General features: G+C 43.2%; 1 protein-coding gene across 1 annotated transcript in view; it reads right to left on the bottom strand.

Moving 5' to 3' along the window:
• Nucleotides 1-2,219: 2,219 nt before the first annotated feature.
• The window catches only part of LOC117809618 (rap guanine nucleotide exchange factor 6-like), a 33,971-nt gene continuing 19,995 nt past the window's right edge, over nucleotides 2,220-16,195 (bottom strand). Inside the window, exons 11-13 of the mRNA XM_034679057.1 lie at nucleotides 11,113-11,675; nucleotides 9,914-10,225; nucleotides 2,220-8,447 (exon numbers count right to left, since the gene is read on the bottom strand). Coding sequence (XP_034534948.1) covers nucleotides 8,425-8,447; nucleotides 9,914-10,225; nucleotides 11,113-11,675 — 898 coding nt within the window. The 3' untranslated portion in view covers nucleotides 2,220-8,424. The remainder of the gene's footprint in view (nucleotides 8,448-9,913; nucleotides 10,226-11,112; nucleotides 11,676-16,195) is intronic.

Here is a 16,195-nt window from a genome sequence, read left to right as displayed (position 1 = left end):
GAAAACGGTTCAACTTTCAGAACACGGCCCCATCATCAATGTCAATTCACTATGACCGACCAATCGGAATCAAGAAGGGGTGGGACCCCAACCCAAGCTTTAAAGGTGACATATCACGCTTTTTTCATCAACATATATTGGTCTAAGAGGTCCCCAAAACATGTCTTTAAAGTTTATGCTCAAAAAAACACTTTGAGATCAGATTTTGGTCTGCCTGAAAAACCCTCTTCTTCAGCCCTCCTCAGAACACTCTGTTTTCTCTCTGACCACGCCCCCTCCGGAAGTGGATGTGCCTCGGCTCTCCAGCACGTTGATCTAATGTTTACATGTTGGCTGAATATACACGGCTGCTCAGAGACCAGCGTTACTTCAACCCTCTGAATCTGATCCTGACGGAGAGGCGCCTGCAGCAGGACCTTTCTGAACCATTGGTCACAGATTTAGTGTTTCTTGTTGTTTTATTTGTCGGTATGTAGACGTGTGTCTTGGTACACAGCTACCAACATGTAGCTATGTGGCTATGCTAACTAGTGCTAGCACTTATCCATGATAAATAAAAATCATCCACTAGATCTTCAAATCTGCAGACGTGGGGAGTCAAACCGACCTCTGCCAGAAAGGCAGCAGGACCTTTCTGAACCATTGGTCACAGATTCTGTGTTTCTTGTTGTTTTATTTGTCAGTATGTCGACGTGTGTCTTGGTACACAGCTACAGCTAGGACATGTAGCTATGTAGCTATGCTAACTAGCGCTAGCACTTATCCATGATAAATAAAAATCATCCACTAGATCTTCAAATCTGCAGACGTGGGGAGTCAAACCGACCTTTGTGTTTATTAAGACAGCCTACAACTAGCATGCCTCCCTCCTAAGCTCCTTGTTAGCACACATGTGTGCAGGTAATGAAAAACGGAGGAGGGGTTGAGTTGTATTTTATACAGTCTATGGGCTGAACAAGCTCCGAGCTCTGACTCCGTGACAGACCGGATATTGTTGTTACGTAACAAAAACACTGAAGTCTGAAACGGCTGGTTTCAGCACACATTTACAGAAAGGTGGAGAAATCAGAACAGGGGCAGAATGGATTCTTTTACTTTAGGGGGGTTTGTAGACAGGAACACATATTTCAGGTAGAGAACCATTAAAAAGTCAATTTTGCATGATATGTCACCTTTAAGACACAGCCTTTAACCTGGGGACAGTGTGGCTCGTCCTCCATCTGCAGCGCTGTGGTTAGTCCCGACTTCCTTCAATCACCAAACGCCTCTCGCTCTGGAATCATTGCTGCAATGAGAAATAAAAAGAGACTTCTACGACGTCGCCGCTACATTCATTCGGCTCTCATCACCACATGATCTCTGCTCCCTCCACATCTCTGTTTTTTATTTTATTGACTTTTTATTTCCATGTTTGACTTTGAGCACTTAGAAAAGTACTTATATAAGTCTTATTAAATATTAAATAAATCCTGAGTATATCCATCAAGATATTTAAATATGGATTATCTGACAGCAACGTAGCTTTCTGAGGTAGCGTACAAACATTGTAGAGTGGACGTCTTTCCTACAAAGAGCTCTCTGGTCTGACGTCAGTTTTCAGGCACAGGAAGGAGTTTTATTCCTCCGTTCAGACCAAGCGGCAACCTCCGGTCTAAAAATATGAGTCCAATGCGGAAGTGTTAGAAGCTGCAGTTCATCGAGGATCCGCTTGAGGCTGGCTCCGGAAGTACTGGAAGTCACATACACATGAATGGGGAAAAGACGATCTTTGCAGCATTAATAAACATGTTTACAGCCTGGTACAAAAGATGAGTGTAGTCTGAATAGCTAATTTCTCGACGTCCTCTCACTGTGAGGGGGGTGAACTTTTTTCTAATTCGGCAATTTCGAAGATATTGAGATTACCAGTCTTCCAATGAGAGGCACAGCTGCCTGCAGGGACACTGCAGCTGTTGGCTAGGAGGCTCAAAGCCCGCCTCTTTACGTCACACTGGCTCGACAGAAGCAATATGGCTGCCGCAGCCGATTGGTCTCAAAACAGCTCTTCAGAAACAGATGGGTGACGTCACGGATACTACGTCCATATTTTTTACAGTCTATGGTTCAGACGCCTGAAGAGGAAACAGAATCTCACATTTCACAACATGAAGCCTGCACAATAATCCCACAGGTCAGGGAAGGTTAGCGAAGTCTCAGCTGTGAATAAAAAACAGGAAACGTTTTCTGCTTTACATTTTATTCATCGTCCAAATTCATATCAGTAGACTTGGAGAAATAAAAGGTCTTTTTTTCCTTTTTAAACATTCTCTTAAACAAAAATATAACAACTATTTACAGTCACTCGTAAAAAATACATAAAAAGCGTACGAGCAGAAACCATGTTGTCTTTCTAAAAGACATAAGTTACGACAGCTATGAGAAGTGTGAAGCAAACTCGAAGCCACAGACCAAGTCAATAATAATAATAATAATAATAACACCTCTGTACAGATTGTGCAGCACACTCAACACATCCAAGCTTATTGTTGTGCATTTCTGCTGTAATGCCAAAAGATGTCGACATAAAACACATTCACATCTCTCTTATTGCATTCCAGGTAACACGGCCGGACACGGAGGGAGGAGGAGGAGGGGAGATAAAAAGACGAGAGGTGAGATCGAAGGTGTTAAACACTGATGAGCTGCTCACTGACAGATCCTCCATGAAACCTGCAGCCGAGGAGGAGGAGGACGCTGCTTAATGAAAGTTAAAGAAGAAGAATGTTTTAGTGACGAGAGGACGAGAGGAAATAAATTCTGTTTCCTTCATTTGGAAACGTGGAAACAGGATGAATGTGCAGGAGGGGAAGCTCTGAGGCGGTGTCAGGGAATAAAAAGCTCAGACTTAAAATCTGCGCCATGCACGCTCCACAGGCCGGCTTCTTTATGCATCATCCATGCAGGAAACTAATACTGACAGGTGGTTTCAGATTCTGAGGAGTACAGTTGTGCAAAAAAAAAGAGGAGTTGTGAATTCCTGATTCAGTCTGTATCAACATTTCTACTTTTGTTTTTGAAAAGTCAAAGAGAGAGGGGCGGGGAGAGAGAGAGTCACAGTGGACGAAGTGAGTCCATGAGAGGAGGAACAAAGTCCTGCTGAGTTCAGGCGTCATCGATCAAACAGACTGAGATATAAGAGCTTCAAGAAGTTCTCTCGATCTGAATAAAAGCGCCTCGTGGAACAGAACGAAGAGACGCGAGCGCTCAGACGATCTGCAGGAGCGACCCAAGCTGCAAACTGAGGAGAGCGCTCACTGCAGAGTGACTGTGAGCCTCTCAGTACGAGCAGATCAGAACTGGTTTAAAGGTGACATATTACGCTCTTTTTCATCAACATATATTGGTCTAAGAGGTCCTCAAAACATGTCTTTAAAGTTTATGCTCATAAAAACACTTTGAAATCAGATTCTGGTCTGCCTGTAAACCCCTCTTTTTCAGCCCTGCTCAGAACAGGCTGTTTTCTGTGTCTGTGCCTTTAAATGAGAATAAGCTCTCTGACCACGCCCCCTCAGGAAGTGGGTGTGGCCTCGGCTGTCCGGCACGTTGATCTAATGTTTACATGTTGGCTGCTCACAGACCCGCGTTACTTCAACCCTCTGAATCTGATCCAGAATCTGATCCTGACGGAGAGGCGCCTGCAGCAGGACCTTTCTGAACCATTGGTCACAGATTTAGTGTTTCTTGTTGTTTTATTTGTCAGTATGTAGCTATGTGGCTATGCTAACTAGCACTAGCACTTTTCCATGGAAAATAAAAATCATCCACTAGATCTTCAAATCTGCAGACGTGGGGAGTCAAAGCGACCTTTGTGTTTATTAAGACAGCCTACAACTAGCATGCCTCCCTCCTAAGCTCCTTGTTAGCACACATGTGTGCAGGGAATGAAAAACAGAGGAGGGGTTGAGTTGTATTTTATACAGTCTATGGGCTGAACAAGCTCCGAGCTCTGACTTCCTGTTACAGACCGGATGGCGTTGTGACGTATGAAAAACACTGAAAACTGAAACGGCTGGTTTCAGCACACATTTACAGAAAGGTGGAGAAATCAGAACAGGGGCAGAATGGAGTCTTTTACATTCTCAGGGGGTTTGTAGACAGGGACACATATTTCAGGAAGAGAACCATTAAAAAGTTGATTTTGCATGATATGTCACCTTTAAAAGAAAACGCTATGATGATTCTAACACCACAACACACACACACACACACACACGCAGTCATCCCAACACACAGCAGCAGTTACAGTTATAGACGGAGCAGAAATGGCACCAACAACAGAGAGTGTGAGGAGAGAAAACAAGACTCAAAGAAAACCAGAGAAGAAGAAGAAGTTCCTTAAAAGACTCCGGCCCGAAGACGGACGTGGGGCGATCACAACCTTGGATTATTTCTTATAACAAAATATTCAAAAATAGCCTTTTTATAGAGGACTCTCTGTTCTCATCTATACATGATCATCTTAAGTTATGGCAAAGAAACAACAACAAAAATAGATGTATAAATTCATATATATGCCGTGTATATATTAGCATCGATCATTTCAAGTCTTTGTGTGGCGGGAACATCAAAAAGAAGCGTCACAGAGAGCGAGACGGACGAGGAGGAGGAGGAGGAGGAGGAGGAGGAGGAGGACAGGAGGAGGTTCCAGTTACACGCTGCAGCTCTGCAGAGACGTTCCCAAAGCGTGACTCAGAATGTACAAACCTGACAGATGAACACGTTTCAAGCTAATCCTTTAAATATTCCACAAAAAGGAGACGCAAGCCAGGCGTGAATACAGAACCTGAACTCTCCTTCTTTTAAATAAGAAGCAAAAGACAGGGATGTGAGAGGTTCAGCGTGAGCATGGAGTTAAAGTCTCACATTCCTGCGGCGGTATGAACAAATTTACAAGGTCAAATAAAGCTGGAGCGTCACGCGTCCACATCTCAGCTCCTAAATCAATAAACAACTGCTCTAATAAACACTGTAAACAAAACCTGTAAACACTGTCATTTATTCTGTGTGTGTAAGTGTGTGTGTGTAAGTGTGTGTGTGTGTGCTAATTCATCCTTTTATGATGGCTGCTGCAATAACCACGTTCGGCTCTACAGGAAGCAGCGAGGCGTTTGTTCTTCAGCTCATTAAAAAGAAGTTATAATACAGTTTTTTATAGAACATCCAGGAGGCAGCATGCCGCTAAAGTACCTCGAGTCAGACTGAACGAGCAATAAGAGAGGCGGCCGGGGCGGCGGAGGGGGCGGAGAGCGGGACACAGAGTAGGGATGTAAGGATATATCTCAAGACGGTGAAAAATCAATACAAATACGTGTGGATTAAAATCAATTCAACATGATTTGTATGTAGCAGAAGGACAGGAGGAGAGGAGCACCTCTTCCTTGAATGACCCGGGACATGGTCAGATAAGGAACACAGACAGGGAACTGACCACTTGGGGTAAACAACATGATAACCCCGAGATGGACTTGAAGCCATTAAAGTGACAGTTCAACCACTTAGTATGGTAATTAACTGCAAGGTAATCTCCCTATACCGACCTGAGGTGGGGCGGTTCTCATGCTCTGGACGATGCTCTCTGTCCAGACCCACTTTTTGACCCCAGATGTGTGGAATGTCATGCCTCCTTCACCAAATGGGACCAGGGACGATAAAGGTGTCACATTTAATTTCCCCAAAAGTTTCTTTTAGCTGTGAAGAACTCATAAATGATTTCAGATGATGTCAGATGATTTTAGATATAATAACAGAGACTGATCCAAATTATTAAATGTAATCAAATCTAATTATCAAGGTCATTAGATACAATTTAAAATATTTTCATATCTTAATATCTGACAATACGCTACATGTAACTGAATATTATTTTTAACCAGTAGAGGGCGCTATCTGCATTATACTCTGCTTGTTCAACATCATGAAGTCTCTTGCTCTGCTCTCTCCTCCCTCGCTGAGTGGAGGTGTTTGAAGTTTAAAGCATGTTTCAGAATCAGCTGACTGAAGGTGTTGCTCACAGTGGAGACGCTCAGCTGAGTGACAGGTCTCCACGAGCGCTTTCTTTCTCCGCCAGACCGCCGGACTGATTCTGACCCGGTTGCGCTCCCGGCTGACACCTGACCACGTTTAAATGTTTATTTCTCTCAGTAAGAACGAGAAAACTGGACCCTGTGAGTCCAGAATCTGATCCTGTTCAGTCGTCCTGTTGCAGTAGATCCACATGTTGTAGTCTGAGTCTTCACTCTATGACCATGTGTCCACAGAGGTTATTTATCAGCCTGCTCTAATAGTGATTTAGCTTTAATACAGTCAGTAATATTCACTGTGTCAGAAGGGAACATCTGATTTAGGGGGAAATAACCCATAAGGCATTATTTTTAACATGGAAAACGTTCACATGTTTTTACTGATTCAACTATAATGATTGTTCACAATCAATCGCTCAAAACTCATTTCAGCAGCTTGTCTTATGGATACAAGCGAGGAGCATCCAGAGGGAGCTTGGAGTAGAGCTGCTGCTCCTCCATGTTGAAAGGAGTCAGCTGAGGTGGTTCAGGCATCTGATGAGGACGCCTCCCTTTAGAGGTGTTCCAGGTATGTCCAACTGGGAGAAGGCCCCCGGGTTGGACCCAGAACGCGGTGGAGGGATTATATCACCCTCCTGGTCTTTGTTGTTTTTTTGTAGAACTATTTTCTCTCTTTTTTACAGTACACCCGTCCGCACCCTTAGATCCCCCTCCTCCATCCACCTCACTGTCCCCCCCTGCTCACCTTGTCACCATGGGGAGCAGAGCCTTCAGTCGATCTGCTCCCCAGCTCAAAACTCATCTGTTTAAACTGGCTCACTCCATCTGACCACAGCTCCTCTGTCCATTCACTTAAGACTTTTTAAACTGTGTTTTATTTCCTGTTTGTTATTTAAACTCTGTTTGTTTTTAATGTTGTAAGGTGACCTTGAGTGCCAAGAAAGGCGCCTATAAATAAAATGCATTATTATTATTATTATTATAATTTAAGTGTCTGTTTTTTGTATTCAATGCAGCTCATACTTGCCTTAAGTTGCAGGGACAAATAAAGTTTTTTGAATTGAACTGGTCTGGGATCGCCTCAGGATTCCCCAGGAGGAGGTGGAAAGTGTTGCAGGGGAGAGGGAGGTCTGGGTCAATTTGCTTGGACTGCTCCCCCCGTGATGATGATCGTTAACATTTCCAAAGATCGATCATGGAAAATACTTGAAATGTGCATCCCTAATTTAAAGAGATTGACCTCATTTGTTTTAATATTTAACTCTTTCATTTGGGAATCGTTCACTTTCCATTTCTCTAGAATTGTTCTGAAGTTCTCCAACAAGATATTTTTGTACGGTGATTTTAGTTGCTGAAAAAAAGTGTGCAGAGGTTTAATTTGAGTTCCAACACACCTTAAAAATGAAGAAGGATGACTTTGTTTACAAAGAAATATAAGAGAACAAATATATACTGCAACTGTCCGTATCTGAGGATTGAATTAAAATAAAAGTTCTTTACATTTTGAGTTTTCTTGAAGAATCTTGAGGGAATGAAATTGTGTGTTGAGTGTATCCTTACATCCCTACTCGTGAACACAAACAGACGTGTGCTCTGGCGCTTAAAGAGTTAAATTTAGGATCAGGAGTGAAACACGTGGAGGAGCTTCCTCTGTGAATATTCAGCCTGATGGAGGAGCTGAAGTTGTTTTTCCTGCGGCGTGGTCGTGGTTTGATTCGTGTTGTTTACATGATCAGTGCGAGGGCCGATAACAAACCCTGAAATATTCAAATCTGCTTCCTCTCTCTTATTCGTCAACGATTCTCTTCCTTTGAGAAAAATCAGCTGAATTAAATTTAAAATAAATCCACACGTGTGAATGTTTGTCATGAAACATAAAGAGCGAGTCCTGCTTCAGATCCCTTTGTCCGCTCGTCCTCTCGGTCCTCACAGAAACACATCAGGAGCTCAGAGATGCAAAGAAAAGAAGATCTGTAAAACTTCCTGAAGCTGGGAAAGGAAAACTGCAGATCGGACTCAGACGCGAGAGCTTAGAGCGCAAAAATGGAGGTAACGGTCTGTTTCTGAGGAGGGCGACTTCTTAAGGTCGCTCCTCCTTCTGTTGAGTCTGTCGGCCATCTTTCTCTGAGTCGTTAAAAAGAGTCTCACATCGTTCTCTGTTTGGGTTTAAAAAGAGATGATTGTACGAGTCCTGGGAGGAGCAGTGAGGTCAAACTGACTCTCCTCCTCCTCCTCGGGGTCACAGACACAGGTGCATCATGGTCCGTTTGTGAAGTGTGCTCTGATACGTGATGAAGACAGGCGTGCTGCTCAGTCCGGAGCCTGCTCATCATCAGCTGTTGGTCCGGGTGTGAACTCAGCGTGTTTAAACTGCAGACACTTGTTCATCTGGAAGAGAGGAGAGGAGAGGAGGTTTGACAGGAAGTTTATAAACTCAGAGACTGGGATAATATGAATGCTGTGATGACCTTTGACCTCAATAAGAGACAGGAAATATAAATATGATCTATAAACAGTTTATATCTTTAGTTCAGGAGTAAATAACGTGTGTTATTATCTATTCATCAAAATCAGATTAAAATCTTCCTTCAGTTTGAAACTTTATGATTTCATTTTAAAGATCTTTACTGAGAGTGAAAAACTTTATTAACAAACACTTCATAAACAAAAACAGGAAGTGACTCCTCACTGCAGAGACGTCGGGGACTCTGACAGAGACCTGGATTCAAAAGAAGAGTCAGACTCTGAGCTCACTTTCCTTCTTTCCTTCCTTCCCTGCTACTTTCCTTCCTTCCTACTTTCCTTTCTTCTTGCTTTCTTTCCTTCCTTCCTACTTTCCTTTCTTCTTGCTTTCTTTCCTTCCTTCCTTCCTTCCTTCTTACTTTCCTTCTTTCCTTTCTTCTTGCTCTCCTTCCATCCTTCTTTCTTTCCTGTTTTCCTTCTTACTTTCCTTCCTTCCTTTCTTCTTGCTCTCCTTCCATCCTTCTTTCTTTCCTGTTTTCCTTCTTACTTTCCTTCTTTCCTTTCTTCTTGCTTTCCTTCCTTCCTTCTTACTTTCCTTCTTTCTCCCGTTTTCCTTCGTACTTTCCTTCCTTCCTTTCTTCTTGCTTTCCTTCCTTCCTTCTTACTTTCCTTCCTTCCTTCCTTCTTACTTTCCTTCCTTCCTTTCTTCTTGCTTTCCTTCCTTCCTTCCTTCTTACTTTCCTTCCTTCCTTTCTTCTTGCTTTCCTTCCTTCCTTCCTTCTTACTTTCCTTCCTTCCTTCTTACTTTCCTTATTTCCTTTCTTCTTGCTTTCCTTCCTTCCTTCTTACTTTCCTTCTTTCCTTCCTTCCTTCCTTCTTACTTTCCTTATTTCCTTCCTTGTATTTACTTTCTCATTCTTTCTCTCCTGTTTTCCTTCTTTCTTACCTTCCTCTGACTTTCCTTCCTTCCTTCTTACCTTCCCTCTGACTTCCCTTCCTTCCTTCCTTCCTTCCTTCTTACTTTCCTTATTTCCTTCCTTCTTACTTTCCTTATTTCCTTCCCTCTTACTCTCCTGTTTTTCTTCTTACTGTCCTTCCTCTTTACTGTCCTTATTTCCTTCCCTCTTACTTTCCTTCTTTCTCTCCTGTTATCCTTCCTTCCTTCTTACTCTTTCCTTTCATCTTGCTTTCCTTCCTTTTAATCCTTCCTTCTTTTCTTCCCTCTTACTTTCCTTCCTTCCTTCGTTCTTTCCCTCTTTGTTTTATATAATTCTGTCTGCTCAGTCTGTTCTTCTTCTTCTTCTTCTTCTTGTATCCGCTCTGTGGTCAAACGTAACTCCCCTTATTTGAGGCTGATGGTGTTACAGACTTGTTTGAGACTCGAGACCTACCCTCCTCGCTGTCAGCCAGCTCCTGAGTCGGGAGGCAGATGCTGGGTGGTCTAGAGAGGCCCTGGTTAGCAGCCAGCCTCCGAGCCTCGGCCAGACTCCCCGCCGCTCCGGGGCTCTGCAGGAGTTTGCTCCTCTGCAGCGCCACGCTGTAGTCTGGAGGTCTGAGGTGAGGAGGCCTGGGGAGACCTCCAGGTCCTCCTACTACTCCGTCTGTGAGGCCCAGATCCCCCAGAGCCAGACCCTGGTAGCCTGGAGGGGTGGGAGGGGGAGCTCGGTAACGCTCATCCTTGGCAGGGGAAGTGATACAGTACACTGGATGGAGGTGAAGTCAAAAGAAAAAGGATGGAGCGAAGAAGAAGGGGAGTGAGGGATGAGGAGGAGGAGGAGCAACAAAAGGAGGGATGTGGGGAGTTGTGAAAGGTGGAGGAGAAATCAAAGATAATAATGTGAAATGAAATCAATGTGATCGATCACCAACACAACAAACTGATCATGCTTCAAAGAGTGGGAAACCAAAAGGAACAAATCAGGCGGATGAGATGACGCGCGGCGGATACAGACAGACTGACGCTGACGCTCATGAGACTTCATCATCAATCAGGTCATCAACACAATAATGGATTAATCGTTCGGTTCTTAAAGGGTTCAAGAAGAAATCCAGATCTGAATTATAAAGTTTGACAAACTTCAGTTTAAAGTCAAACATCAAACTCTAATGTTTGTGAAGCTGGAAGGATCAACTCAAACGATTGATCGATTATCAGAAAGTTCAGAAAGACATCAGACGGTTTGCTTGGATCCCTCCTCTCTTCCTCTTCTACTCTAAGAATAAAGACATGTCCTCACAACACTACAGAAATGTAAAGTCTTATATTTAATCAGTAAACTAAAGATAAGTTCCTCCCTGCTCCTGTAGACGCTCAGATTGAGCCTGACTCTGAGTCCTGTCTGAAGTCTCAGTCTGAGACCTCAAACAGGACTCTCTGTATCAGATCATCCAGCTACAGAGAGCTGCAGTAACTCTGAATCTACAGCTCTGCTCCTGATGACTTTAAATAAGAGACCCTCCTGTCTGTTATCTACACACTATCTAACCTCCTCTCCCCCCTCAGCAGATCCTTAAACACGCAGCGACAGCAGCTGATTGGACCGCTGTCTCTGTGTTTACAGGGAGTCAAACTCTGAGCCCGAGCCCTCACCTATCAGGCCCTTCTCTGTGCTTGACGTCACCGTTTTGTAGACCGGATCTGTGCTTTGCCCTCCTTCCTCGTTGGTGGGCGAGGAAGTGTTCTCCGAGGTGTTTCGCCGCTTTATCGTCCCATAATTCCCCTCGTAGGTGTCCGACAGCGAGCTGGACGACGCCCAGCTCTGCCGCGACTGATTGGACAGATCCGAGCTGGAGTCTCTGGAGTGATGCTTGACAGAAGAAGAGTCCTCTTGAGCCCAGGAGGGAGCGGCCGCAGCAGAGGAGTCCACCTCCGCGATGGGCCCGGCCAGCTGAGTGTGCTTGAAGCCGCCCAGGTGCGTGTGCGGGAGGGAGAGAGGGTGTCCGTGGATGCCGTGGTCCCAGGGCCGGCAGGAGGAGGCGGGGAGGCTCTGGAAGGAGTCGTGGGAGTTGGAGGAGCAGGAGGTCCAGCTGCCTCGGCCGCTGTCGGCTACAGAGTCCAGAGAGGTGTGGTCCGGGGTCAGCTCCTCGGTGGAGGTGGAGGAGGTGAAGGTGGAGGCTCGGCTCACATATCCTCGAGCCAAGGACGAGGAACTACTGCAGAAAAAAACAAGATGAAGTATTTACACCAGGACTTCAGATTTTATTCATACATGTAAATATGAACACGTGTTTACAGGGTGGATCATCATGTTTACAGACTGGGACTAAAAACAGTCTGTGCAGAACGTCTCTCTTTACAGACATGCTTTATGGGAGGTCAGATAATAAGGAATAATAAGTAGAGGCGTTTCCTTCCTTCCTTCCTTCCTTCCCTCCCTCTTACTTGACTTCCTTCCTTCCTTCCTTCCCTCCCTCTTATTTTACTTCCTTCCTTCCTTCCTTCCTTCCTTCCTTCCTTCCTTCCTTCCTTCCTTCCTTCCTTCCTTCCCTCCCTCTTACTTTACTTCCTTCCTTCCTTCCTTCCCTCCCTCTTACTTTACTTGCTTGCTTCCTTCCTTCCTTCCTTCCCTCTTACTTCCTTCCTTCATTCTTTCCTTCTTACTTCTTTCCTTCCTACTTTCCTTCCTTCCTTTGTTCTTTCCTTCTTCCTGCGCTTCCTTCGTTCTTTCCTTCTTCCTTCGCTTCCTTCGTTCTTTCCTCCTTCCTGCGCTTCCTTCTTTTTTTCCTTCTTCCTTCGCTTCCTTCGTTCTTTCCTCCTTCCTGCGCTTCCTTCGTTCTTCCCTTCTTACTTCGCTTCCTTCCTTCTTTCCTTCCTACTTTCCTTCTTTAAATATTTCTTTCATTCTTTCCTTCCTACTTGCCTTCTTACATTATTTCCTTTCTTCTTCCTTTCCTTCCCTCTATCTGTCCTTCCTACTGTCCTTCCTTTCTTCTTTCCCTTTTACATTCTTTCTTTCCTTCCTTCCATCTTTTTCTCTTACTTTCCCTTCTTCATTCTATCCTTCATTTGTTCTTTCCTTCATGCTCTTCTTTCCTTCCTTCTTTCCTTCTTTTATTCTTTCCCTTTTACAATCTTTCTTTCCTTCCTTCCATCTTTTTCTTTCTTCTTGCTTTCCTTCCTTCCTTCCTTCCTTCTTACTTTCCTTATTTCCTTCCTTGTATTTATCTTTCTTTCCTTCCTTCCATCTTTTCATTCTTACCTTGTTTCCTTCCTGCCTTCTTTCCTGTCTTTTTACTTTCCTTCCTTCCTTCCTTCTTTCCTTTCTTTTTACTTTCCTTCCTTCCTTCCTTCTTTCCTTTCTTTTTACTTTACTTCCTTCCTTCCTTCTTTCCTTTCTTCTTGCTTTACTTCCTTCCTTCCTTCTTTCTCTCCTGTTTTCCTTCTTACTTTCCGTGAATAATAATTGAATTTAATCATTCAATTAAAAAAAACATTTAATTGTTTTCAAAGTTTTATTTTTGGCCAGTTGTCATTTTTGATTTGCCTTTATTGAAGGACAGCTGCAGAAAGACAGGAAGTATAGGGAGCAGCAAACAGTTGAGGTTGGGAGTCCAAAGAACCAGGGACCGTTGGCATGAGGACTGTAGCCTCTGTACACGGGGCGCACGCTTAAACCGCTGGGGAATAATCACACTCTAACAAAGTCAGGGTGAGATTCAGACTCTATAAAGACTAAGTAAGTGTATTTTAATAAGCTGTTAAATTGCTCTAAGATGAATTGAGTTTGAGAAGAGAGAGGGAGGAGGAAGCTGGTGGATGGAGTAGAGGCGGGTCAGAGAGTCAACATTAATGAAGATAAATGAAAACAGGATGCACTCTAATGAAACTCAGATGTTGTGTTGTCTCTCTGTTTTCAGCTGTGCACACATTCCTCTGTTTCCACTGTAAAACTGATCGACTCTGAACGTTCATATCTTCTCTTTACGCCTCATCTGTCGGCTGAAACCACTAAACAAACACCTGACGGCGTTTCCTCAACGAGTCTGGATTCTGAGGAAAGTTTCTCTCCTCAGCAGCTTTTCATAAACCCACACTTTGATTCACTGTGGTGGTTTTTACTTGACAAACAAAGCACTCCATGAAACCGCGCCGTATTTCATAAACAGGTCGGCGGTATACGGCGAGGCTGGCGAGGTAATATAATATCAGAGAAGCAGATAGATTATTGCGTCTGGGGATATTTTATAGTCTCCACTTTGTGAGACAGAACGGCCTGATCATGGAGGAACAATAAACAAACAGCAGATCATAAACAAGGTGTGTTGTTTACTCGCTCAGATTAAAACGCCGCCTGTGTGAAAACAGAGACGTTGTTAGGGCGGAGGAGGAGGAGGAGGCGGAGGAGGAGGCAGAACGGTTGGATGCTAATAAAAAAGAAAACAGTTATGTTATATGACTTCCTGTTCTCTGAGCTTTAATGAGAAAGGACATAATTGGAATCCAGCTGGGAGAGGAAATGGAGGAGCAGCTTGAGGGAGCAGAGCAGGGACGTGAGGTGTGTTTTCTGCTCATGCTGCCCACCTGGGAGGATTCTGATGATGGAGTGTGTGAGTGTGTGAGTGTGTGTGAGTGTGTGAGTGTGTGAGTGTGTGTGAGTGTGTGAGTGTGTGTGAGTGTGATTGGGTCCTGGCGGTCGAAGGCTGCAGTCATAGCTCCAAGGATAACGACTTCCTCTCAGAGCAATTAATTTAGTTCATGTTGATGTAAGCTCACAAACTTTAAAACACAAAATAAATTCAATTCAGAGAACTTTATTAATCCCTCCGGGGGCGACAAAGAGAGTCTGACAAGTTCAGGAGAGAAGAGGATCAAATCTCCAGACTCAGAACTCTGGGGGGTTTTTAGGACCTGATCTTTATCTTATCATTTAATTCAATTATATTATATTATATTATATTATATTATTCATTTTACATTACATTATATCAGATTTTGTTATATTGTATTATACTATATTATATTGCATTATATAGTGATTTTCACTTTTTATTATTCTCTATCTCTGTATATAGACATATCTTTACCTCCATATACATTTGTTTATATTTATGTATATATTGCATTTTGCACCTTATATTGTTAACATGTTATATTTTATATTTGGTCATTTTATATTACCCTGGAGTGACGCTGTTGTCGTCTGCCATAATCACATCATGTCAAACTGTCACTTCTGCATAACATGTCCTTACTGCCTGTTTAATTACAACTATTTATACTATGTGTAACAGCTTTATATACCTTTAAATTTAAATTGTATTTTCATAAATCTTATTTTTCTTATTTTATTTTAATTATATTTATCTTTTTAAAAGTATCATATTTTATTTATCTATTTTCATTTTAATATATCTTATTTTGATTTGATTGCATTTCTCTATGTTTATTTTATTTTATATTTATTTTATTTATCTATTTAAAAGTATTACATTTTATTTATGATCAAGATTTATCCTTCAATTCCCAAATTCAGCAAATCTCAAGGTCAGCCTATTTTCACTTGCGCAATATTTCTAAAATTAGACACTTCCTATCTCAGAGCGACGCAGAAAAACTAGTCCATACATTTGTTACCTCCAGGTTAGATTACTGTAACTCCCTCTTATCAGGCTGCCCCAATAAGTCTCTAAAGATTCTTCAGCTAGTTCAAAACGCCGCAGCTCGAGTATTGACTTAAACTAGGAAGAGGGAGAACATCTCTCCAGTGTTAGCTTCTCTACACTGACTCCCAATAAAATGTAGAATAGAATTTAAAATCCTTCTTTTAACCTACAAAGTCCTTAAAAATCAGACACCTTCATATCTTAAAGAGCTCATAGTGCCCTATTACCCCTCTAGAACTCTACGCTCCCAACATGCAGGCTTGCTAGTTGTACCTAAAATCTCTAAAAGTAGTATGGGAGGTAGAACCTTCAGTTATCAGGCCCCTCTCCTTTGGAATCATCTACCAGTCAGGGTCCGGGAGGCAGACACCCTCTCCACTTTTAAGAGTAGGCTTCAAACTTTCCTTTTTGATAAAGCTTATAGTTAGAGCTGGATCAGGCTTGGACCAGCTTTTGTCATGCTGCTATAGGCCTAGACTGCCGGGGGAACTGGCACACTGACACACTGGGATCCTAGCTCACCCTCTTCCCCCCAACCCCTTCATCACTTACTTTAACTCTGCCTGTCCCATTAAAGTTACTAACCATAGACCTTTCTGGAGTCCCTGAGCTCCCTTGTCTCGTAGATTCCTCTGAGCTGCAGTAGACGTCCTCCTGCTGCGGACGATCTGGACTCCAGCTGATACGGACGTGCTGGACTCCAGCGGCAACAGCTTCTACGACTCGTCTCATCACTATCACCTCTCTCTCTTACTCCCCTCTATCTGTCTTTCCAGACCCAACTCAGTCGAGGCATGATGGCTGTCTAACATGAGTCTGGTCCTGCTGGAGGTTTCTGCCTGTTAAAAGGAAGTTTTTCCTCACCACTGTAACTAGCTAAGTACTGCGATCTGCAATGCTCATGATGGATTAAGGTGGGGTCAGACTGAGTCTGACCCTGTCTTGGTGTTGGGTCTCTGTTCATAATTTGACATAGAGTGGTCTAGACCTGCTCGGTTTGTAAAAGCATCTTGAGATAACGTTTGTTGTGATTTGGCGCTATACAAATAAAGATTGATTGATTGATTGAT

The sequence above is a fragment of the Notolabrus celidotus genome, unplaced genomic scaffold (genome assembly GCF_009762535.1).
Source record: "Notolabrus celidotus isolate fNotCel1 unplaced genomic scaffold, fNotCel1.pri scaffold_305_arrow_ctg1, whole genome shotgun sequence".
NCBI lineage: Eukaryota > Metazoa > Chordata > Actinopteri > Labriformes > Labridae > Notolabrus > Notolabrus celidotus.
The sequence above is the reverse complement of the archived record's forward strand: the minus strand, read 5'-3'. Positions and strand labels throughout refer to the sequence as shown.